Here is a 23,813-nt window from a genome sequence, read left to right as displayed (position 1 = left end):
TTCATCAAAGTTTATTGAATTTGTTGGAAGTAGACTGTGTACGAAACTAAAATCTTTTGGGTCCTTTTCTCTTGCTGTTCCTCAGTGGCTGGCACACATATATCAGTCCCAAGGAATGATGGGTGCTGCAGAGATGTGTTATAGGAAGAGTCTACAAGTAGCATCCCAACAGGGTAGCTGGAGTGGGAAACTCTCAAGCCTGTTGAGACTAGCACTGCTTGCATTAGAAGTCTGCATGGTAAGATCATGTTATAATTATGATGTGAAAAGTTGACTCTTTTATTTTTCTTTAAGATAAAAGTTTTTTACATAGTGATATTCCATTGAGTTCCTATAGTTTCATCACCTTCTAGTGTGATCTCCTCATAGACTTTGTATTTGGGCTTTTTGATGGACATAAGAGTAACATAACATAAACCTATAGACTCTAGCAGGACACTGTCAGTGTTTAGGGGGAAAAAACAAAGATTGCAATTTTAAAAGTTGAATTATGGCAGAATATACATTTTTGTTTCTTGGTGATTTAAGTTAGAATTAACCCAGCTACTCATCAGTGACAAAGATACCAATAATTAACATTTTAGTCATTTCTTAGTTCAATTTGACATTCTGTAAGAGGAATTTCTAGTAATTTTTGACTTGATATGTTTTCTGATACCAAGGTAGGTATATTAATCTAGAAGTCTTATATACTAGTGTGGAAAACTTTTCAAGATAAATATTTAAGTGGCTGCATGGAGGAGCAAACTCCAGAACAGTGTGTATGATATGCTATTTGAGTGTATATGTGTGTGGTATGAATTTTTAAGAATATATATCTCTACATCGTGTGTGTGTGTGTGTGTGTGTACATGTGTGCACGCTAATAGGCACATGGAAAGATACAAGAAGATACAAAGGAAATTTAATGGCAGTTATTCTGGAGGATAGTACCTAGGGGTCTTTAAGGGATAGTGGAGGAGAATTTTTCATTTTATATCCTTTGATAGTGTTTGAATTTTTTATCATATGCATGTTATTTCTGTAATTAAAAGATAAAATGTCATTTTTTGTTTTGGAAGAAATTACCTAGACAGGCCTGAATTAACTCATGCTTTTGCCATAATAGCCCATTGTCAACGTTATTTACTTGCTTTAACTAGACATTTTGCCAAAGAAATATAAGAATTAGGAAATTTATTCAGCTTTGGTGCTATTACTGTGGAGCACGTTTCAGAGTTCCTTAGGTTGGGGCCATGTTTTGTTCATCTTTGCATCTTTGCTTTACCACTCTGCCTTATATATAGGAGCTCCTCCACCAATGGTTTTTGAATGACTAGACTAATGGTAGTCAAATTTGAGATGATTTGGCTGGAAAGAAATGGTGGTTAATGGTAATTCTAGATCACCAAACATTTTGTTTTGTTTGTCTCATGTTTATATTTAACAAAAGTCTTTGTGACATTGGCAGTCGGTGGGCTATGGAAGCCACATGTAGCACCTATAAATGCTCTTGAATATGTGAACTGGAGAAGTCGATACCCTTTTAGTCTAACTTATTATTTGTTAGTTAAATATTATTAGTGATGTGGTTTTTTGTTTGTTTGTTCTTCATGCTGGGAAATTAAATCTGCCCTGAAATAAAATAAAAATAGCAATAATAATAGCAAACATACAGAACACTTAGCCTGTGCTAGGTTCTGTTACAGTGCTTTATACATATTAACTTCATTAATATTCATAAGAACCTTATTTTACAGATGGGAAAATTAGCTTACAATTTAGTAATACCCAGGTATACCTGCCCCCATTGCCCCACCACTACTACCACCACAAAAGTGTTTTCTATAAGAGCCTTGGTTCTGGTTCTACCAGTTACAACCTGTGAAAACTTCAGCCAATTAAGCTGTCTAGAGCTCCCCCAACCTTTTTTGGTAATAGTGGAGGTGGTAATACCTACTTTGCCTAGGTATTAGGAATATCAAATGAAGTTAACATTACAAATGCCTTTGTAAACTTTAAAGCACCATCCACATCTAATTTGCTTGTTATAAGATTTGATACCCAGCAATTATTATAAGGAGATGTCATATTTCTCTGGTAAAGAGCTGGCAGTGTGCAGAGGATGGGTATATTAAAATTAGACTGTTTTAAGAGAAGCTATTGTATGTGTAATAATATATGAAAAGGCTATTAAACTGAAAGTTTCCCCTGAGATATTAAATATCAGATTCCAAAGAGAAATATCAGACCAAGATACAGATTTCTGAAGTGTGTAGAAGAGTAACCTATAAGGAAGCTATAAAAGGATTAGAAGAGCAGAGTTGGAGGATTGGGAAGAAATCTCTCTGGAGAAAGCTGTTGCCTCCCCTGTCGTCCCCCTGGCACGTTTCCACACACAGGTGCCCACGAGAGGAAGGGAGTCTCGCTGCCAGAGAGAGCGAGGCTTTGATGTGTGACCTCTGAGGTCCGGGAGGCACACGTCTAGAAGCACATGGACAGGTATCTGACACATGCCTCGGAAGCTTTGGCTCTCCACCTGCTGGGAAGAGTTGCTCATGTTGTAGAAAGTGACTGCATGCTTCTGGGACAGAGTAGTCAGCAGTGGGTGAATCCCAAAAGTGGGTAGGAGTGAATGTTTGGGTACAAGATGCCCTCCGTCTTGTGAAGGAGGGTTGCTGCAGCGTGGGGTCAGCAGTGCTCCTAGAGCTTGTTAGGGCCAGTAATGAGTGATGCCAGCTGAGATAGTGGACTGCCATGGGAATTATCTTAGATCCTGACATGTAGAGCCACCTAGAGGAATGATGGGATCTAGCAGAAAGGAAGCTAAAGGTTTCCAGATTGCCATAGCATGTGAGGAGAGTAAGTGGAATAGTTCATTCACCCAGGTTAGTGGAACTGCAGCTGAGCAGGACTGCTTCGTGGGTGTGCATCCTACCTGTGCACCTGCATAGGCCTCCACACTGGGTTTAACGCTCTGCAACCGCCATCTTGAAATTAATCATTTTGTAACAAAGGGCCCTGCATGTTTTTGTTTTTGTTTTTGTTTTTTGACATTGAGCCCCACAGATTTCATAGCTGGTCCTGCAATAAGAGACTATGCGTAAAGTTGAGAGTCTCTGATAAAGCTAGGAAAGTCTGGATGAGAAAAAGATCTTTAAATATCTGTCAGGCCTAAAGAGCATCATCTTATGATGGCATCAGTCAAACTTCTGATATTTCAGTTGGTTCCTGAAACTACAGTTAGTAAGAAAAGGTGGGAGTGTTGGGCGGAGGAACAAGCCATGTGCTGCTCCCTGTAAGCATACCCTAGCTGGGAGCTGAGGAGATGGGAGTGGGATGTAAATATTACCTTTGAAAGAAGATTGAAGTATTGAAAAGAGAACATTCTAGTTAAGACCGTGTTTGTGAATGGATGTCAGAGTCATGGGACCTACTGTAATTTACATCCTTATTATATGAGGAAAAGTCTCCCTTATATAATAAATTTTAAAAACATAATGGGAGACAAAAATATACTTATTTTTCTAATCACATTGTTTAGTATACCAGTTACATATAGAAACTGTTATATCATAATATGGGCTAAACTTACGGGATACTTTATATGAATTCTTGGAATTTAAAGAGTGCATTATAAAAGCAACCAGTGAGAGTTTTGTGTTATTAGTTTTTAAAAATATATTAGGAGTAATTTTATTAGTATGGGCTTTGCCTTACATTCTTTTCCAGATGTACCCAAGGTGACATTGCTCCCGTCTTTATGGAGGATGCCTCATTATCTCTGATCTCTGTTTTCATATTCATTATCCCTATGGCTTCCTCTTCCTTGATTACACAAATTACTCTTGCCTGTGCTGAACTCAGAGTTTATTGCTCTAACATTTAAAAAAATAATTTAGTGTTTGAAAGTGACTGTGTATTCACTCATTATATTGACTTTATTAAAATGTGTATTCTAGATACCTGTAATTATGAATTCTTGGTTACAATTTGAGGTTTTCAATGAAAGATTTTAAATACATTTTTTTCCTTATGTAATTCAGTAGAGTGTTCACCATTTTATTTGCAGTTACTGTTTCTTTGGAACTACTTATCTATATTATTTCTGAGTCAGTACATACTATAACAAACTAAAGTTTGCAACCTAAGTAATGTATAGATATCTTAACATTTTCCCCATAAAGTGAAATTCTTAAAATGTTTTTCAGAATTGATGACTTTGATTTATCTCTGATCTGCTTTGCACCTTTTTTCCTATATTGGGATTTTATTAACATATTTCATTTCAGTCTTTCTTCTCTCCTTAGATAATTTTTGAAATGTGGAACTCATACACTACCAATTAAAGAATCACGTTAAATTGAGTTTTGTATATTTGGTAGACCAGAGGCTTAGTAATTGATAGATTTCATTCACCCATGTAATAGAATAGTGCATTTTCTTTTAGCAAATATTTTAGTGTTTTTAAAGTGATATCTCCTTTTTGAAACCTTCCTTAATCCCTGTCAGCCTTGTTTTGTAGTTCCATAAGGGCAGGAATCAGATTTTAATCATTTTGAAGAATTTTTATCCCTGTAGCATTTACATGGCAACTTAGACAAGTAGGCAGTCAACAAATAAGAGCTGATAACATTTTTTAAAGTAAACATGTCAGAACTTCCCTGGTGGCACAGTGGTTAAGAATCCACCTGCCAATGCAGGGGACATGGGTTCGATCCCTGGTCCAGAAAGATCCCACATGCTGCAGAGCAACTGAGCCTGTGAGCCACAACTACTGAGTCTGTGTGCCACAACTACTGAAGCCCGTGCGCCTTGAGCCTGTGCTCCGCAACAGGAGAAGCCACCGCAATGAGAAGCCCATGCACCGCAGCAAAGAGTAGCCCCTGCTCACTGCAAGTAGAGAAAACCCACATGCAGCAACGAAGACCCAGTGCGGCCAAAAATAAATAAATAAATTTATTTAAAAAATAAACGCGTCAAATGTTTAATGATTTAATATTTGTATTTTATTTTTATAGGCTAATATTTCCAGTGATCACTGGCCATCCTTGGTTCAAGAAGCTACAACTGAGGCCTTGAAACTTTGCTTTTGTCCGCTTGCTGTCCTTTTACAAGCTTTGTTACAATTCAAACGCAAAATGGGAGCAAGGTATGAAGAATCTTTGTTCATTTTTTTCTTCAAAGTGATTCTTCACTTTTAATCCTTCTACAAAACAAAGGTTTAAAAAAAAAACAAAAAACCCACAAAGGTTTAGAATTAGTTTAACAAACTTTGATATTATTCATATATATGTTTCTACTTTGGAAAGGCTGGTTCTAGTAACCCAGTAAGGAAGAAAATAAAGTCTTACTTAAAAAAAGTGATTTGGTACCCAGATATAGAATATGAGAGATTTGCATGACAGCATTTTGAGTGAAGAAGGCCTTGGAATTTTTGCTCTTCACTGTTTTAGGATGAGCCAACAATGTAAATGTGGATTCTAGAAACAAACAAAACCCAAAAGGCTCAAGTTGAAGGCTAGATTGACATAAATTCCTGCAAGGCAATAAGCTATGAAAAACAGTAATAAATATTAAAAAGGCAGAGATATTATAAATAATGTGGTTTTTATATCTAGAAAATCTAGAAGCTTTACAGATTTAAATATAAAAATTTTAAGTTATAAAATTTAAATTTTAACAGTCTTTTTATTGGAAGCAGAGATGAGGTCAGAAATAAATTTGAAGAAAATTACTTAAAAGTCATATGGATGAAAAAACAGGCAAGAATATTTTTGAATTCTGAGAATATTTAGCTCTAATGGATATCACACATAATACAAAGCATAAGTGAAACAATGGTTTAGGAGCATATATTGCTGAAACAGAATAAGCATTGTAGACATAGAGCTTAACACATATAAATGTGTGGCAAAGGTCACATCAATACCACAAAATAGGAGTGAAGGAAGAGATAAGACCTATGACTAATTAGCAATTCCAGCATCATTTACTGATATTTATTTATTTTTGCCACTTCTTATATGACTAATTTCACCAAGAAATGTTTTAGGCTATAATGTGAACTTCCTAATGAACTCTTTCTGCCGCAGCTCAGTATACATGACTTAGAGAGCCTTAACCCCCAATTGCCTGTAATCTCTGTTAGCACCTCCCATAATTTTTATCACCACCCAAAATCAGCTCAAATAAACATACCGCCTAAGAAAAAGCAGTGTGCTTTACTATGTGATTCCTATGTAAAAGCGTCTTCAGGGCATGTTCTTCTTTAGCTCCTACTTCAAACCAGTTGCTACCTACAAAATCTTCCTATTCAGCAGTTCTGAAGTTACCACAATTTGTGTTGTTTCTACCCATACAGAAGTGTTTAGAGCCATAGATGTTAGTAAATTTGGAAAGAAAAAATTAGAACACAACTGTAAATCAGCCTGTTATTACATAGGTTCATATATTGTACACGTTCTTAAAAATATATACTAAAAGCCTGATATTATACACTTAGCCTCTAGTGTAGATGTTAAATATTTCTTCTTGTTCCACTCTGTATTATCTTTGCATAATTTATTTTCTGTCTACCTTCAAGAGGGATTAGAAGTAGAGTAGTCAGAAGTGCTCATGAAATAGGGGTCATTTTCCCATTCTATTTGGAAAGAGCCTTAATTTACTTATTTGTAAAATGAAAATAATAGCAGCAGCCTACATTATAAGGTTGTGAATGTTAAATGTGACCATATGAGTAAAACACTTGGCATACTACGTAGCACATAATAAATACTTAGTAAATGTTAACCATTATTACTATCTTTTTCATTACAAGGATGAAAGAATTCATGAAGTAATCAGCACGTTGTCTGCAAAAGAATGAGAAAGATAATGTGTGTTTGAGGCTAGTATATGAAATATCTTATATTAATTTATATGCTTTGGACTGAAAGTAAATATCTTTTCCCCAGAGAGACACGGCGACTTTTAGAGAGAGTGGTGTATCAGCCTGGGTATCCCAAATCTATTGTTTCAACAGCACGTTGGTACCTTCTGAGACACTTACATGCCAAAAATGACTACGAGCTCATTGATGTAAGGCATTGATTGTATTAAAGTTCTTAATCTTGGACCTTTGTTGGGTGAGGGCTAAGGGTTGCTTTCCTGTGCGTTGTAGGATGTCTAATAGCATCCCTAACCACTCTAACCACTAGATGCCAGTAGCATTGTCCTCCTTCCTCCACCCCACTTATAACAACTGAAAATGTCTTCTAGACATTGCCAAATAATATCTGAGGTGTAATCACCCCTGGTTGAGAACCACTGATTTAACCTGTAGGAAATATATTCTCCTGATGTGCTATGTAGCATAAGAAAAGATAGATGAAGACTCTGGGTTCTGGTTGTAGTATTTCTTATGACCATTGCAGTGGAGGCAAATAGGTAGATAGGATAGGTTTAGAAGTAGCAGAAATTAATGGAATGTTCATATTATCTTTGGAAAGATTATTTTACTTCTTATTGTCTTTTCTGTAAAATTCATATGACAATTTCTACTCCACTTCTCGTGGGATGGGTCTGGTTTCTAAACATATAAACATGTACAGTTGAGTCTTGAAGAATGCAGGTTTAAATAAATGGTGTGGGTCCCCTTACACTTGGATTTTTTTTTTGATAGTAAATACTACAGTACTACACGATCCTTGATTAGTTGAATCCATGGATACCAAGGAACTGCCTATTTGGGTGGCTGACTATAAGTTATATGTGGATTTTTGAGCATGTAGAGGGTCTTCATCCCTAATCCGCATGTTGTTCAAGGGTCAAATGTATGTGTGTGTGTGTGTATTCTTTTTAAAAAGGTAGAGTCTGTATGACATGTACTGAGTTAAAATTCTTATAACTTCAGCCAAGAGTTTTAAAAACAATGAAAATTAATGAGAAGCCTTTTTTAAACACCCCCAGCCTTGGGCGATGGAGATAAGTGTCTCCCTCCAGAGCAAGGAATAGGCATGTTTACTGCCAATTATAAAAGATTCAAGTCTCCTAGGTGCCTAGGCTTAAATCTAAGGTTCCCCTTTTGTCAACCCACTGTGTATGTGGGAAACTATATGCATCCATCCATGTCACCCCTTTGAGACTTAGGAGGGGAACAGATGCAAATATGTTGATACTCATGTCGTTTGCTACACCATGAATGATAAAGACATTTGTCTCTGACCCAGGTGTCCCATCATGAAACTGTGACAGGCTAACTTGTTAGCTTGCAGATAGAGCAACATCTCGGATCCTTCACAGTGTTTGAAAATGAACAACCAAAAAATGTTTTAGTAATCAAATGATAAACTAAAATTAAAGCTTCTAGTTTGTGGAACTGATGAAACTTATGGAAAGGTTCTTAATAGAGCTTAGAACCCAAGCCTTGATCCTAAGCTGTGGTTTTAAAGGAGAGCAATGTCATTTGAACAATTCTATGCATAAAATGGTCTTTTGGGGTAAGGGTTTAAAGGTGACAGTATTGTAAACCAAAGCCTCCAAACAAAACCTTTAACTTTATGCAGTGCTGGCGGTGGTAACAATCAAAATGTTGACATCTGTACTGTTGAGCATTTGAGTAAATTGTGCTTATCTCTGATGTTAGCTTTGTTAGAACAGTTTATTTCAGCAAAAATGACAGAAAGTTTGCACATAGTCACTTTTGTGTAGTTTGATATTGCCTGCTGCCCTTTGGCTTACTTGACTTCTATGACTCTAAATGTAGGTATTGTTAATAAAGAAAATACTAACATTTCCTGTATATAATTTCCCACAGGTGCTGGTAAACAATGCCAAAACTCATGGAGATACAAGAGCACTGGAACTGAATCAGAAATTGTCCTCACAATAACAATGCTTTATTTTATAGTAAGCAAGCAAAGAAAAAGCTATTAGAGAGAATGAAACAAAGAATCAAGACTTTTCCCCAAAGCAACATTTAAAAAACTATAGTTATAATCATCCATTCCTTTTTTAAATCTAAAGATGTTTAAGTTCTTAAGCTAGGGGTATAATTTTCCATAAACTCTTAATATAACTTTAATTTGAAAAATATCTTTGATTTTGAGAAGTCTATAATGAAAGGAAAAACCATGGTTCCCTTAGTTGTTCATTAGTTATTTGTAAATCATTATTTTCTCTATCTTGCATGGTTCACCATTGGACTGTTTTTTGGTAATCCCTTACAATAAAGCCTTAATAGCCATTTGCTAAATAATATGCAAAAGGAGATTAGCACAATGCAGAATTGTATTTGTTAAACAACAAATTCAAAGATTTAATTCCTTCTGTGAATTCTAGAGTTCAGCAGACCAACTCATCTAAAATCCAGATAATCTTATAATCTGTTTTACTAGTGGTTCATCTTGGATTCTGTTGAAGAAGATGTTAGGTGAATCTTAGACTGCTAATGGATATGTTTATGTAATTCAGAACACTCAGGTGTAAGGTTGCATGTAAAACATTAATGAAAAATTTTGGAAAATAGTGCTGACAATATTTAACTGGTCATGCAGTTCCTTCAATCATGATGAAAAGATGAACTTCCTTAAATAAAAAAAAAAGAAATGGCTGTTTTGTTTTCTTTATAGTATCGATATCAGGTATAATTTCAGAATTTCACATTTTAAGACATGAAAGCACATTTTCCTATTTTATTTTAATTTACAAAATGCCCTTTATGGAGTGTTCTAATTTCATTCTTTTACACATAGCTGTCCAGTTTTCCCAGCACCACTTATTGAAGAGGCTGTCTTTTCGCCATTGTATATTCTCGCCTTCTTTATCAAAGATAAGGTGACCATATGTGCATGGGTTTATCTCTGGGCTTTCTGTCCTGTTCCATTGATCTATATTTCTGTTTTTGTGGCAGTACCATACTGTCTTGATTACTGTAGCTTTGTAGTATAGTCTAAAGTCAGGGAGCCTGATTCCTCCAGCTCCGTTTTTCTTTCTCAAGGTTGCTTTGGCTATTCGGGGTCTTTTGTGTTTCCATACAAATTGTGAAATTTTTTGTTCTAGTTCTGTGGAAAATGCCATTGGTAATTTGATAGGGATTGCATTGAATCTGTAGATTGCTTTGGGTAGTAGAGTCATTTTCACAATGTTGATTCTTGCAATCCAAGAACATGGTATATCTCTCCATCTATTTGTATCACCTTTAATTTCTTTTCATCAGTGTCTTATAGTTTTCTGCATACAGGTCTTTTGTCTCCCTAGGTAGGTTTCTTCCTAGGTATTTTATTCTTTTTGTTGCAGGCCCAAGTTCCTCAACACGAGTTAACACAGCTCTTTGTGATCAGATACCCCACTCCCCTAAAGTCTGCAGTGTTCTCTTTCCTGCTGACCCCCCTCCCCTGGCCCCCACCTCAGCCATACACGCTTTAGGTTCTGACCGTGTTGAACTTCTTCAGCTCCTGGCATGGGCCCCATTCTTTTGGTCTCCAGGCCTTTGCTCAGGCTGCACCATCTGCCTGAGCCCCGACCTTTACCAATCAAGCCCCTTCCCCCGGGCTAACGTCTCTTTATACTTTGGAGGTCTCGATTTAGACACCCCTTCTTCTGGAAGACCCCTGTGCCTGATTGCCCATGTTTATGCTGAATGCCTCTCCCACGTGCTCCCATCACACCCTTTACTTGCCCAAGTATTTGCAAGTTTGATTGTTGGTCTTTTCCACTAGACTATAAGTTCCCTAAGGGCAGGGTCCATGATTATTTTGTTCTGTATTGTATCCCCAGTGCCTAGGACGTGAATGAATGAAAATATAAAAAGTAATATCAAAAAAGTTCAGAGGCCCCATTTATAAGGTAAAAACATGTATATTACAGATCCAGTTTTTCCTTCTTGGTGTTTTTGGATGCTACTTGCTGATATTATTGGTGACACCATAGAAGTGAGATGATGTTTCGTGAGTTTCTGCAGAAAAGGGGAGAGCTGATCGTGTCCAGAGCACTCTGGGAATGGTATTTCTTTGACCTTGAGCCTTATTGCTGTCCTGGCTAACAGGTGGTGAGCACATCCACCTCACAATGGGGCCAAGAAGGAAGTTACCTGGGTAACATAAGGTGAGGGATTTGTCCTTCATCTTTAATAGGGAAGCAAAATACTTTAAACATGCTCAGACATTCTCTTGTATTTGTGGGGAGAGAAGTCTCACATTTCCCAGAGGATTAAGTATTGGTGTTTGATAAAGAATAAAGCGCAATGTATATTGAGCTTCTCAAGGGGAATTATTCATTTTTATCATCTTTTTGGATCTGTGGCAAAATAAATGTAAAAAGAGGGAAACCCAGTGCTCAGCTGGTCCTCCAAGCAGAGGTGAATTTACTGTGAAATGATGGCTCTTGAGTTCCAGGGTCCCTCACTTACATGAGCTTTACGTGTTGTAAAATTTGTATTTTAACTTCAGTAAGTCCATTGATTAAGACCACTCTTTCCACTCCCACTTCTGCTGATGTCAGTTGACCCTGGAGTGGCGGTGGACATCTTTGGATCCAACTAAAGGGAAGTTCAGTTGGGGATACATTTGGGTTAGAGGGTTATATAGATTAATATGTTGTTCACAGTCACTTCTGTTTGGAGTTAAGTTGTTGCTGTCCTGAGGTAGCAATGGCTTCCAGGAATATTCCTACATACTACTGTGCCCACTCATCAGGACAGGATATCAGCAACAAATTAAAACTGTATAGGCTTTAGGCTCTACAAAATGTGTCTCCACCTTCTCACTAGGCATAGTTCTCAGGCCATCTAGAGTCTGCAAACCTCTGAACACCCCAACTTGGGATCCCAAGCAAGAGAATTCTAGCAGAGGATCCTTTGAGCCCCTACTCGCTTGCATTACATTCAGTTCTACATGGTTTTACCCTGTCAACACCAATACAAAATAACCATTCTAGGAAAGCTTTTGCCTTGATCTTGCGCTATTATTTGAATTACGAGTTAGAGCATTTTTGCTTACAAGGAAAAGAAATGCATCAACATCTTTTTTTTTTTCCTATCTATGGTATATCATCACAGCTTTTGTTGCTAAATGGGTAGAATAAAATGTGGGTCTGAGTGAGATGACTTGGCTCTTGATCTGTGTGAATTTCTAATTTAACCCTTCCTGCAACCACTTATTTGGTTTATTATAAAGAGTTACTCTTTGAGCCCTGTAGTATATTTGTTGTTGTGGTTGTTTTCTAAAACATTTTTACTGGAAACATATTATATTGTGATAATATAAAAGCATTAATAATTGCTTAATGTAGAAAACAAAACTCTTCTTAATTCAGTCACTGCTAGTCTGTTGTAAAGTCTTACTTTTTTTTTTGCATACTGTAGTATGTGTATTTTAACTTATTTTAAAATATTTTTGACACAGGTGGGATCACATCCATTTAGCTTTGCAACTTGCTTTATTCTCTTAACAGCATATCTTGGATATCGTTCTGTGTTCTTTTTAAGTGTTGGATAGCATTTTTTGTTGGTGATATCATTAATTTAGTCAATCAGTTCCTTTTAATTCAGTAGTTTTCAGTTTTTTTACTATAAAAAATGGTGTTATAATGAGCATCCTTGTTCATATATCTTTCCACATTTTGGAATTCTTTTCCCCCCTGCAATATATATTTCTAGCAGTAGAATTCCAGGGTCAAAGGTTATATACATTTTAAAATGTTAATAGATGTTTCCAAGTTGCCCTTTAAATTATTGCACCAATTTGTAGACTCTCCAATAATATAAGAGAGTACACATTTCTCTACAAAGTGCAAGACATGAATATTTTATTTTTCATGATTTTACTGCCCAATACCAGGCTCTCAATTTAACATTTATATCTACAAAAGTTAGATATATTTTAATTTTATGGGAAATTAATTAGCGTTTTTGAAGTGCTTCTGAGTTTAGCACCAAGATGAAATTATGTTGGATGTTTTTCATGGAAACTGTTGTATTCTTTTATATCGTTAACTCTTACTTGCTCGTAATTCTGATACATATTGAGTACAATGAATCAATATTTTAAATATGCATAAGTTAGACTTGCTATAAATATTGGGATTGTTAGAAAACTAAAACCTCTGGATCAGAAGTTGCAGTCTGACAGTTCATTTGACTGTATCTGCCCTACAGACATTCCCTCACAGTTTAAGAACTATTTTGCACTAGTTGCTAATGCTTATAAATGGTTTCATATAAAATCAGATTTCTGGTTTCTTTTGAAAACTAAAATTTTTGGCAATAATGGATTTTATGCATGTAAATAATGGACTGGAACTGCATAGTTGCTATTATTTTTAGACAGGTAAGTGGTCTCCAATTTTCCACAGTTTCCGCCATTCTTTAATATATTACACCAGGCCTGCTTCACTCGTTTATGTACAACATTCAGATTTGTGGGCAAATAAAAATATAAAATGCATGTATGGAAAGAAATTCCTTAATTTTTTCACTAATAAATTAATGAAGACATAATAAAGCTTCTTTGCTTTATTGGGTTTCCTGGTGCATTCATCTCCTTAAAAAGGTGGTAAGAAATAGAAGCAGTAAACATCCCAGAGATATTAGCTTTCTTCTTCCCAACTTTTGCCAACAAACCACTTCACTGGCTGGTGTAAAGGAAGATGACTGGAAAGTTTATACTTCCTGGAGTTCCACTACCTTACGCTGCAATTTCTTTAGGTCTTTCTGTACTTTATATTTCTCTAAATCCATCTTTGTTTTCTGGATTCGTTGGAGGGAGTTGAGTGAGTCATGAATCGATTTAAATCCTAGAAGAGGATATGAAAATAGGTATACTGAAACTAAACAATGCATTGGAACTTTTAAACGTTTTAACAAAAGTTGCTAATCAGCAGTCCTGCCATAATTGATCATTGTTTAATTCAAAGCATATTAAATTCCATTAAGACCAGTCTAAAAATGTACAATAATTTATTTCTTGTATGTCATGAAGATGCATTAGCAACAGTGTTTCAACTTATATCTGGCTTCATTGTGAAAATTCAATTCCTGTCCTTCCCCTCCATCCCAATATATTGCATAATGAAATAATTCTATATTTCAAGAGAGAAATTTAAAATATCTTCTTTCTATACACTTTGACAAGAAATTTGGATGATCTTTTTATTCTTGTTACCAAATTGAAGGTAAAGGCCACATGAGATTTTAAACCTGAAAGCAACCTGTTTGAAGGACCTAAGGAATGGTCCCTCGCTGGCTGCTGCCCTGCCCCTGGCGCCAGCACTTTGTATCTCTCTTATGCAAGTCTAGCCACTCATGACCACAGCCTACCAGACCTCAAGCTTCGTAGGGTACAGCCCATATCTTATTCACTGGAGGCTTTCACAGGGTCATTTCTCAACACATTTTTATTAAAGGCATAAAAGAGCAAACTATTAGTTGGGAGTCCTCATTTGCTAAACTCACAGTAAAACGCAGAAACATGTAGATTGCAAATTGATCTTCAGTTCATCCTGGGGTTGTACTAGAATGAGTAAATTCAACTTCTGGTAGCTAAGTAACAAGCAGGGCCCTGAAAGAATGGTTAAGTTAAGTTTGGGGCAGGATTCCTGGCCAGATAATTCATTCTTTTGATTTGGTGGTGGAAGTTGGTGGGGAAGGGTGGCGAGGGTCTGATTTCTAGGCAGGAAATATTCCTTATATGCTTGGAACATCTGGCAGATTGAGACCATATCTTTCTAAGACACCTCCAAGGCATCTCCATACAGGACCATTTCCATGAATTTTTCTGAGATCTAGAGGACAGAGAATGAGTTGGGGCTGCCTCTCGTAAAGGAACCTTCTGATTCGTGGTAATTCTCTCAGAATTGTGGCCCGGGACACATGGTTGCTCCACAGCACTTGTCCCCCCCCACCCTCTCCAACCCCCGTCCTTCCCTTTGACAAATTAGATGAGCCTTTCAAATTAATCCTCTTTGATGTTAGCTCAGCTTGACACTGCTGCCATTAGCCTCTTTAAGAAGAAAAGCAGTCATTATACTGGACTTTGTTCATTCATCTCTCTTTCTTACTTCTAAAGGTCAGGTCTCCAGTTTGACAACTATCCAGGCTCATTACCTGCAGTTCAATGAGGGACATTTGATTTAGGCTCCTAATTTCATGATATACCTACAAATCAGGTCTTGATGATCTCCAAGGACTTTCCAAGTCTAACAGTTTTATGATTCTATGATCTTGGTTAAAAAAAAATCTCACAGCAATGGCAAGCCTGTGACACTGCCAAGTGTGAATGAGAAAGGGAATCTACATATTCACCCACCTTCTGGTGGTATGCTGACATTCTATGGGATATTTAGGAAAGCTGGATTAAATACAAAGGATGTCACTTCGCTAATGACAAGATTGCTCCCTGGCCATTAGCTCAAAGTAGAAAACCCTGAGGGACTGGATAGGAAAGGACTGACGTTCTTTACTTAATCAAAGGTATCTGCTCACCTGATTGATATTCATTCTGCATTTTCTCTAATTCACCCCAGATGTGCTTTTCCAGTTGGTTCATCTTTTTGGACAGTTCATTTTCTATATGCTTTACTTTGTTTAGATCTGCTTCCTGTTTCTGCCTGTTAATGAAATTCTCTAATTTGCTTGAAAGCTTCAGTAATTTTTCTTCCATTTTTTTTTCAGACATATCCTACAAAAGATATCATGTGATAAAGCTTCAGAACACCTTTGTGGATTTGACTTTCAGCTTAGAGAATGCTTTTTAACAAGTTTGGATTTCTGTGCTAAACATAAGAATTCAAACCAAGTTCCCTTGTATCTAAAGCTATTCACAAGCGGAAGTTTGGCCTTTGTTTGGCCTTGTTAGTTTCTGGAATTCTACATGCTATGGGAGAAAAGAAAGGGCTGTGGTATTTATGAAATGCCTGAGGATTTGGAATTTTAGCGTTTAAAGAAGTGTAGCCAAGTAAGGCGTTTTAGATACTGCTTGACCAGAGCTCCTTGGACGTGCTTGTGTGTTAGACGTCATTCCCTCAAGCTGCCTATCTCTACGTGGACAGGCTTCAGGTAAAAGTGCTTCTCTTAACCCTGCTGTCTATTAGAATCACCTGGCCCATAATTCCCCTACCAGCACCTCCCCACCTCCACAATTCTGATTTAATTGGTCTGCGATGGAGCCCGGGGAATCGATGGCATTTAAAAGCTCCCCAGGTGATTCTGATGGGCAGCAGGTTGGGGGCTGTAGAGGCGGCTTGACGCTAATTAGCTTCTTTGCTCCTCCTGGCTCCTGTGCGGGCAATTTACCAGCAGGGCCTGAGACTGACTTGGCCCCTTTGATCCTCTTTGGTCCCACCTGCCTGAAGAACGGGTAGATTCCGGTCTCTCTCTTCCTTGTGATGGGCGGCTTCTGCCTGCAGATGACCCTGTGGTCACCTAGGTCTGCCTAGAACTGGTGGAGGAGTCTGCCTAAATCCGGAGCAGGACCAACAGGCCCAGTTGGCTGCAGATCTGACCACACATCCTTCAACAGCCTGTCAGTGAGAAAGCTGTAACATTTACCTCCCTCTCTTGGACTCCTGCTTCTATCAGTTTGAACAAACTCAGGTGGGGTAACTGGAGCGTCGTTTACTGGCTGCCTAAAGCCCCTCTACTGAAGTTCCAGAAACATCTGAATCATCTGCAAGACTGGCAGCCACTGGTGAGACTCATGGCCCTGTGCTGTCCTGCCATCAGGGCTCAGCAGCGTGCTGGCTGTGCTGGCTGGCGTGGGAGAAGGGAGCCTGCGACGGGTCTCCTGTATGTCCCGGTCACCTCACCCCAAAGCGTGGGGGCGTCTCTACAAGGTCTGACCTGGAAAAGGAGTTTTGATAAACCTTTGATCTACCAGTGGATCTCCGGAGAGGTAAAACGACTTGTTTAAGGCAGTTTTCAGGCTTTATTGTATCTAAGCATCACCCAGGGAGCTTGTCCGGGAGCACAGATTCCCAGGGAAGGCCCTGGAGGGTCTGATGCTTCAGCTCTGGGTTGGGACCAGGAATCTGTACTTTGAAAAACTCTCTTTGGGTTATTCTGGTACAGGCAGAGCCCGTTCTGAGAAGTGTGGGTTCACAGAGCTGGGGAGTAGCAAACAGGACCTGAAGACAGGCCTCTGGATTCCTGTTCCAGTGCTAAGAAATCAGTGACTGGCGCAGGGAGGGTCACTGTGAATTTTTAAGTGTGGCTTTCGAGACTGACTCGTGGCTCACATCTAGACAGTGGCCGTGCGGCTGTTAACTTCATGAGCAACACAACCCCTTACCAGTTTCTCCTGCAGGAGCTTCAGACACTGATTTATGTGGCCAAGGTGGTCTTGTTCACATCTGATGGACTGGTTTTCTGCCCATTTTTGATGGTTCTCCATTTCCTTATATAGGCTCGTTGAAAGGGCGTTAAATCTAGGGGGAAAAGTGGTTTGTTCTATCTTAATAAGTAAATTTAAACCTAAACCCAAAATTTATTGAAAAGTCTGCAGTTTTTTCGGATGAGGGTCCATGTGCCCAGCAAGCACTTATGGGGTGAAGGGGGGGTGAGGGAGCACATGCTGTGTCCCTGCCCCAAGCTGGTGTTCAGCCCACCTGCTGACGACACCCATCTGCACCGCCCAAAATGCAAGTACACACAGTGGCAGGAGCACGCGCACGCAGAAAGGCCTGTGTCATCCACGCAGGCTTCCTCTCGGGGCCCAGGGCGCAGTGAGTGTGTGCAGAAAAATTACTTCGACAAGCCACTTAGCATGGTGTTACTCTATGGTAGAGGTTAGCACGCTTTTTCTGTAAGGGTTAGATAGTAAATAGTTGAGGCTTCTCAGGCCATGTAGTCTCTTTTGCAGCCCCTCCACTGCCAGTGTAGTGGGAAAGCAGCCACAGATGACACAAATTAGCCTGGCTTGTTTATAAAGAAACAATGAGCATGGCTGTGGTCTGATCAAACTTTATGTACACTGAAATTTAAATTTCATATAATATTCACATGTCATGAGGTATAATTTTCTTTTCTTTAAAAAATGATTAGAAAGTGTAAAAGCCATTCTTAGCTACGGGAAGACTGGCTAAGGGCAGTAGTTTGCCGAATCTTTGCTCTACAAGGGCCACTATGAGGTTGGGGAGGAGCTAGGCCAGAGAGGACTTGCATTGTCTAGTAAAGGAGAGAACAGTCAGAGGGAGAAGCGGGGAGGGGAGAAAGAAGAGAGCCCCAGAAGGAATCTGGGGAAGCAGAGTGTCCAAAGGAGACACTTCTTGGCTGTCATCTCTGCTTTAGGCAAAATCTTCAGTAAAGTCCCCATGGTCAGCAATGGATCTCTGTGAGTGGATTCTTTTGGGGGTGTTGGGGGGACTTAAAGAGATGCTGAGTTACTCATGTGAGGCAAAATCAGAAATAACAAGAGGTGTGCAGGAAGGAATCGCTGGCATCAAGTTGATGCAGCCTAGGAGTGTTAAATAACAGAGAACGAAGGATTCTCAACAACAGAGGTAGATGGCATTACAGAGGTTAAAATGATTGGAATCATGTATCAGCAATTTGAAAATTCACTGTGGAGGGGTTGAGAGTGTGAGAGGGGAATCCTCATCTGCAATGACAGAAATACGGGATTGAGAAGAGGCGGGAGGGGGACTGGCAGGTAGTTTCTGTGTATGTTTTCTGCTTGGGACCTGCTCTTGGTAAGAAGTTAATTTCAGACTCCCTTTTAGACTAGGCTAAATATTAGATTGGCAGGAACAATGCATGTTGTTTGTTGTTGAAAATATTCAGGACTCCCTTACAATGTGGGGTGACTTGAAATAATTTACTCTAAGGATCAGGAAAAGTTACATGCAGCTAATTTAACTTGTGATATTTATCACTGGAAACTGCCTAAGGCATGCTGGACATATACTGCATGGATACACTTCTTTAGCTCTCCTGAAAAAGCGTTTGGACTAATAGTTGGAAAAGACAAGTTATGTGAGGCCACTTCCATTTTTATTTAGACTCTGGGTCACTCTGCAGTGTCTGCAGTCATTTTTGGTTGTCACAAATAGGAGGTGCTACTGACCTGTGGTGGGTAGAGGCCAGGATGCTGCTAAACATCCTACAGTGCACAGGGCAGCTCCACAGCTAAGAATTATCCAGCCCAAATGCTAATAGTGCCGAGGTTGAGAAACTCGGATTTGGATGATGAAAGCAAGGAACGGAAAGGTAGTTACTTTTCCAATACTTATATTTGTTGTAGTATGATAGTTAAATTCCGATCTTCATTTTTCACCTAGAAGGCATACCTGATGCAGATGAGTATCTCAACATTGAAGAAGATGAAGTTGGTCACTCTTCCTGTTCTTAGTCTCATCATGACTTTTAAACACTTGTGCTGCTGGCTGACAACAGGTGTTGGATCTCAGACAAATAAGCCCCCAGCTGATAGGTGGACAACCTCTTTTTAGCCAACTGTTACCTCTATCTGGAACATTCTTCTTTGGAATATACAATGGCTCCTGCCCTAATTTCATTCAGATTTATAGTCAAGCACCACCTTATCACAGAAGCTTTTCTTGTTTTTGACAACATTAAAAAAAAAAAAAAATGTGTCCAACCTGACACTCCCTATTCCTTTATCCTTCTTTATTTTTCTCCAAAATGCTCATCATCATGTGATATATATTATATATATATCTTCTCCACTAGCACATGAAAGCAAGGATTTTGCTTTGTTCATGGCTGTGACTAATGCCTGGAATATAGAAAGTGCTCAGTTAAGTAGAGGTTGAATAAATGATTTATTATTTTTCATTGAATACCTTTTATTAGGACCATTCACAAATAACAAATCATAGACTTGTCAAGCTATTTAGAGACCTAATCTTTGATTTTCATCTTCCCTGGTCTCTGGTGGAAGAATTAATTAATAGTGATGGTTAAGGGGGACAGTAAATCTCCAGATCTCTAAGAGGTGGCTTTACAATCAAGAATCCGTCCTTCAGTGCTCACCTTCACTGTGTAGATAAATGAGAGCATTTACTCTCGTCACTGATAAAACATTAAAATCCCTCTGAAAATCAAGGAACCATTAAATGTACCCAGGTAATGTCTCTAGAGGGACATGGCAGTAATTGAAACTCTGAAATTAAAATAAACCATAAAGACTGAATTACTTCTTATGATCCTTATTACAAGGTTTTGCCTGCAATTGGAGACTCACTTTGCTGATAACAATCAGAAGTCAGATTCTGTCTGCTGGTAGTTTATTAAAATATGAAAGCATTATTTAAAAAGCATTCTCCTTGAAAGGTATGAAGCATAAAAACAGAGGTTTATGTAAATCTTTGTCTCTCTTTATACTTTTTCCTAACATAGTGGACATGATTTACTAGGTAAGAATGATTTTTCTGTTAATTATAACATACAGTTATTGTGTCAACTGTATGTTAATTTTAACATACAGTTAAAATCTCAATAGGATGAATTTATCTAGTATGACGCTCACATTTTAGTTCCCAAATCTCCTATACAAGTGGTTATGGGAGCACTTCAGTCAGATATAGTTAGATACAGATAGGTAGCTAGGTAGATAGATGGCTAGGTAGATAGATTGATAGATAGCTTTTTCTTTCCTTTTTCCTCTAAACACAAGTCAGACTTTTAAATTATAACCAGAGACCTCGCTAGGATAAATGTGAGATAAAGGCTGTTTTTTTAAAAAAAAATTTCATACTAATGGTATCAGGTTAAAATGTACACCAAGTTCAATTATAAGGGAGAAAGTTACAGAAAACTAAAAGAAAATTTAACAGGGCTCTATAGACATAACCGGAGCCCAGGGTAGAGAGCTGTGGCGAGAGTGAATGGTGAGGGCAGTGTATGGGGCTTGGAATATTCCAGTGACCTCCCTGGTTCTGGATGACATACATAAATGAGGACATAGCTCCATCCTGGGCTAGTTTTACCAGTTCACTTATGTCTCAAACCCAGTTGTCTTGCATTCAGCAATCTGTTGCATGAACTTTTTTAGAAGACATGAACATTTTGAATTCTTGGAAACTGTTACTATTACCAGGCTCTCAAGAATTCAGATGGTGGCTCTAACCAAATGGGAATATAAAAAGATTTAGTGCTCTTTGATGGGCTGTAAACACAGAAGATGTTTTCATTTTTTGTAATCATATCTGAAAAAGGGCTTTAGACTTGGTACTATTGCTTCTTTAGAGATTGAGTCTAAGAGTCTTAGTTTCATGTCAGAAGCAAGAAATAAATTTCAAGAAACTTTTTTCTACTAAGTTTATACCAATATATCTTAAATTAATTTCTTCTCAATGTTCTGTGGTTTCTAATTAGTGAGACTAATTAAAAAGCAATTCCGACTCCACTCTGATACAAAGACTTTTGTTAATTGTTCATTCTAAATTGTACTTGAGTTTAAATATCAGTACCTTTATAGCCTCATACCATCATAGTTTTGAGCACATGTGATTTTTCCCTTCCCTAAATTTCTGTAGCACAGTTAGTTTACTACAGTAGGTGGAATTATGAGATGGAGACATCACAAACTGACAAAAATAACCTGAGATTTGGAGTCAGAGACTTTCTAGCTGTGTGACTTTGGGTAAATTGTTTAATTTCCATGACTATAAGTTTCCTTGTCTTTAAAGATAAGACCCAGACTGCAGAGCTGGGTGTACCTGCACATCTTGAGCACTTAGGGATTGGTAGGCATTTAAAAATGACAATGAATATTTATTATTTCTGCCTACTGATATATCTCATTTAACACCATCTCAACTTTTACTTTACCTGTTACGAGCGTGTCACTTATTTATGTGTTTTCTCCCCCACTGTATATGGCCATGATTATGTCTTTGGATATTCCAAAACACAACTTACATATTATAGGTGCTCTAAACATACGTTCATTCACTGGCTTCTATTTGTGTCTGAATGTGCTGGGTGTGAAGGATACAAAGATAAATGAGACAGGTCCTTGCTCTGGTCCACTTTCTACTGTGGTAGCATTTTCAAAGCTGTGTGGTAAGGTTTGACTCTGCATTTGCTTCATTCACCGAATGCTTTTTCTTATAAATCACTATCAACTGAACAGCGTCAGCAACAAGAGCTATCCAGGGAGTGACTGTTCGGTGCTGACCTGCCCACCCCTTGCTGAAAGACAGCCGTAGTTCATGATGGCTGAGACTGTTGCTCTATAAGCACTCAGTTGTCAGCTTAGGACATTACTTAGCTGAACATCTGACTAAGGCCCTTCTGGAAAGAGAAGGCTCAGTGCAGGGGTCCAGTTGCACAGCCTGTGCATTTTCTTTGTCAAGTCTAGTGATCAGTGCCAAAGTCCCAAAGATTCACTAGAAAACCCCAAGAGAGTATGGTGGCTTTTAAGTTCAATATAAAATATGTTCAGTTGACCATTAAACTTGAATTTGTTAAAGTTTCTAAATGGGAAAATTGCTCAGTTAAACTTACACTTTAATGTTATCAAAAGAGTTTAATCCCTTTGTTCAGAAACAGTTGTTTCTTAAAAAAGTAAAGCAAATTCTATACCCCATCCACTTTGCTTTGAGAAGTGCTCTGACTGAAAAGAAGAAAAAAAAAAAGAGCCTTACCTGCCTTACTTTCTCTTTGAGCAAAATACTTTGCAAATACATAGCTCAGTCAAAGGGTTAATATCCCTAATGTGAAGGAATCCTACCAATTGATAAGAAAGTGATGAAGATAAATGGTAAGAATGGGCAATTCACAGAAAAGGAAATTCAAAGGGTGAAGGGAATGCAAATGAAAACAAGAGATGCTATTTTTTATCCTTTAATTGGCAAATATTAAGAAGAGTATCCATTGTGGATGAGAATGTACAGAAAGGTCTTCTCATGCATTGCTGGTGTGAGTAAATTGCTACAACATTTTTAGAAAGAAATTTATAAAAATTAATAAAAACATAAACTCAGACCTAAGAATCTTGCCTGTAGAAATAAAAGCACCTATATCTAAGGAAATTTAAGGATATGCACACAATAATTTTTGTTTGTGGTAGCTATAAACTGGAAAGAATTTATTCATCAATAAGATAAATGAGTGAATTAATTATGACATCTGTAAGTTAAAATATTATGCAGCTGTAAAAAATAATGCTAGAAAAATATTCACTGATCTAGAGAGAGATATCCAAGATGTCCTGGAAAACCACAAATTATTGAGTAATGTGTGTAGGATTTATTTTAAAAAACCATGCTCTCTCTTTGTATATAATGTATGTTATATATATTATATATGTATATACATAAAATCTCCCTTTTCTGTTACATATTTATATTAATGAGGGGGAAATTGAGGAAGGATACACCCCTGGTGTTAGCATTGGTTACATTACGAAGCTTGAATGGTTACCTCTATTTTCAACTTTGCCTTATTTTATTTGTTATGATGAATGCATATTACTTTCTAATTTAAAAGAGTCAATTGTGTAATTGAATTACTAGAGCTTATAAGTGTTTGCCTGGGGAAAAAAATCTCGTTTATAAATTCACTACTACCTACTGTAATACTAATGAAATTTTAAGACTTCATTATTAAAAGTGAGAGAAAGATTCCAGTTTATACTGTTACAAAAGTGTCCAGATGCAGATTTAACTATTTAGATGATTCATCTGTAAGCCGATTTCCCACTGGACTGCAGGTGGAAAAAGTATGCAGCACCTGCAGTGAAGCAGACAGCCCTAGATCTCAAACATTTCCTTTTCCCCTCTTTTCTATTTGTTAATATTCTTGATCCCTTTAAGCCAGTCTTCCACTCCAGATTATAAGTCCCTTTCCTCCCCCAGTAAAATCCCTTCTTAAATTATACTTCTAGAAACAGTTT

The 23,813-nt window shown here is 37.8% G+C and overlaps 2 protein-coding genes across 2 annotated transcripts in view; one reads left to right on the top strand and one right to left on the bottom strand.

The window, feature by feature from the left end:
* SKIC3 (SKI3 subunit of superkiller complex) overlaps positions 1-9,565 on the top strand; it is an 85,659-nt gene extending 76,094 nt beyond the window's left edge. The window contains exons 39-42 of the mRNA XM_082652124.1: positions 86-238; positions 5,001-5,131; positions 6,936-7,059; positions 8,777-9,565. Of these exons, the coding sequence (XP_082508250.1) occupies positions 86-238; positions 5,001-5,131; positions 6,936-7,059; positions 8,777-8,851 (483 nt within the window). The 3' untranslated portion in view covers positions 8,852-9,565. The remainder of the gene's footprint in view (positions 1-85; positions 239-5,000; positions 5,132-6,935; positions 7,060-8,776) is intronic.
* A 4,053-nt stretch (positions 9,566-13,618) lies between these two features.
* FAM81B (family with sequence similarity 81 member B) overlaps positions 13,619-23,813 on the bottom strand; it is a gene marked incomplete at both ends in the record, with an annotated part of 60,958 nt that continues 50,763 nt past the window's right edge. Inside the window, 3 exon segments of the mRNA XM_082650309.1 lie at positions 13,619-13,752; positions 15,440-15,635; positions 17,244-17,379. Coding sequence (XP_082506435.1) covers positions 13,619-13,752; positions 15,440-15,635; positions 17,244-17,379 — 466 coding nt within the window.

This window comes from Grampus griseus, assembly GCF_964374135.1.
Source record: "Grampus griseus genome assembly, chromosome: 3".
Classification (NCBI taxonomy): domain Eukaryota; kingdom Metazoa; phylum Chordata; class Mammalia; order Artiodactyla; family Delphinidae; genus Grampus; species Grampus griseus.
This window is presented reverse-complemented; position numbering and strand designations above follow the sequence as displayed.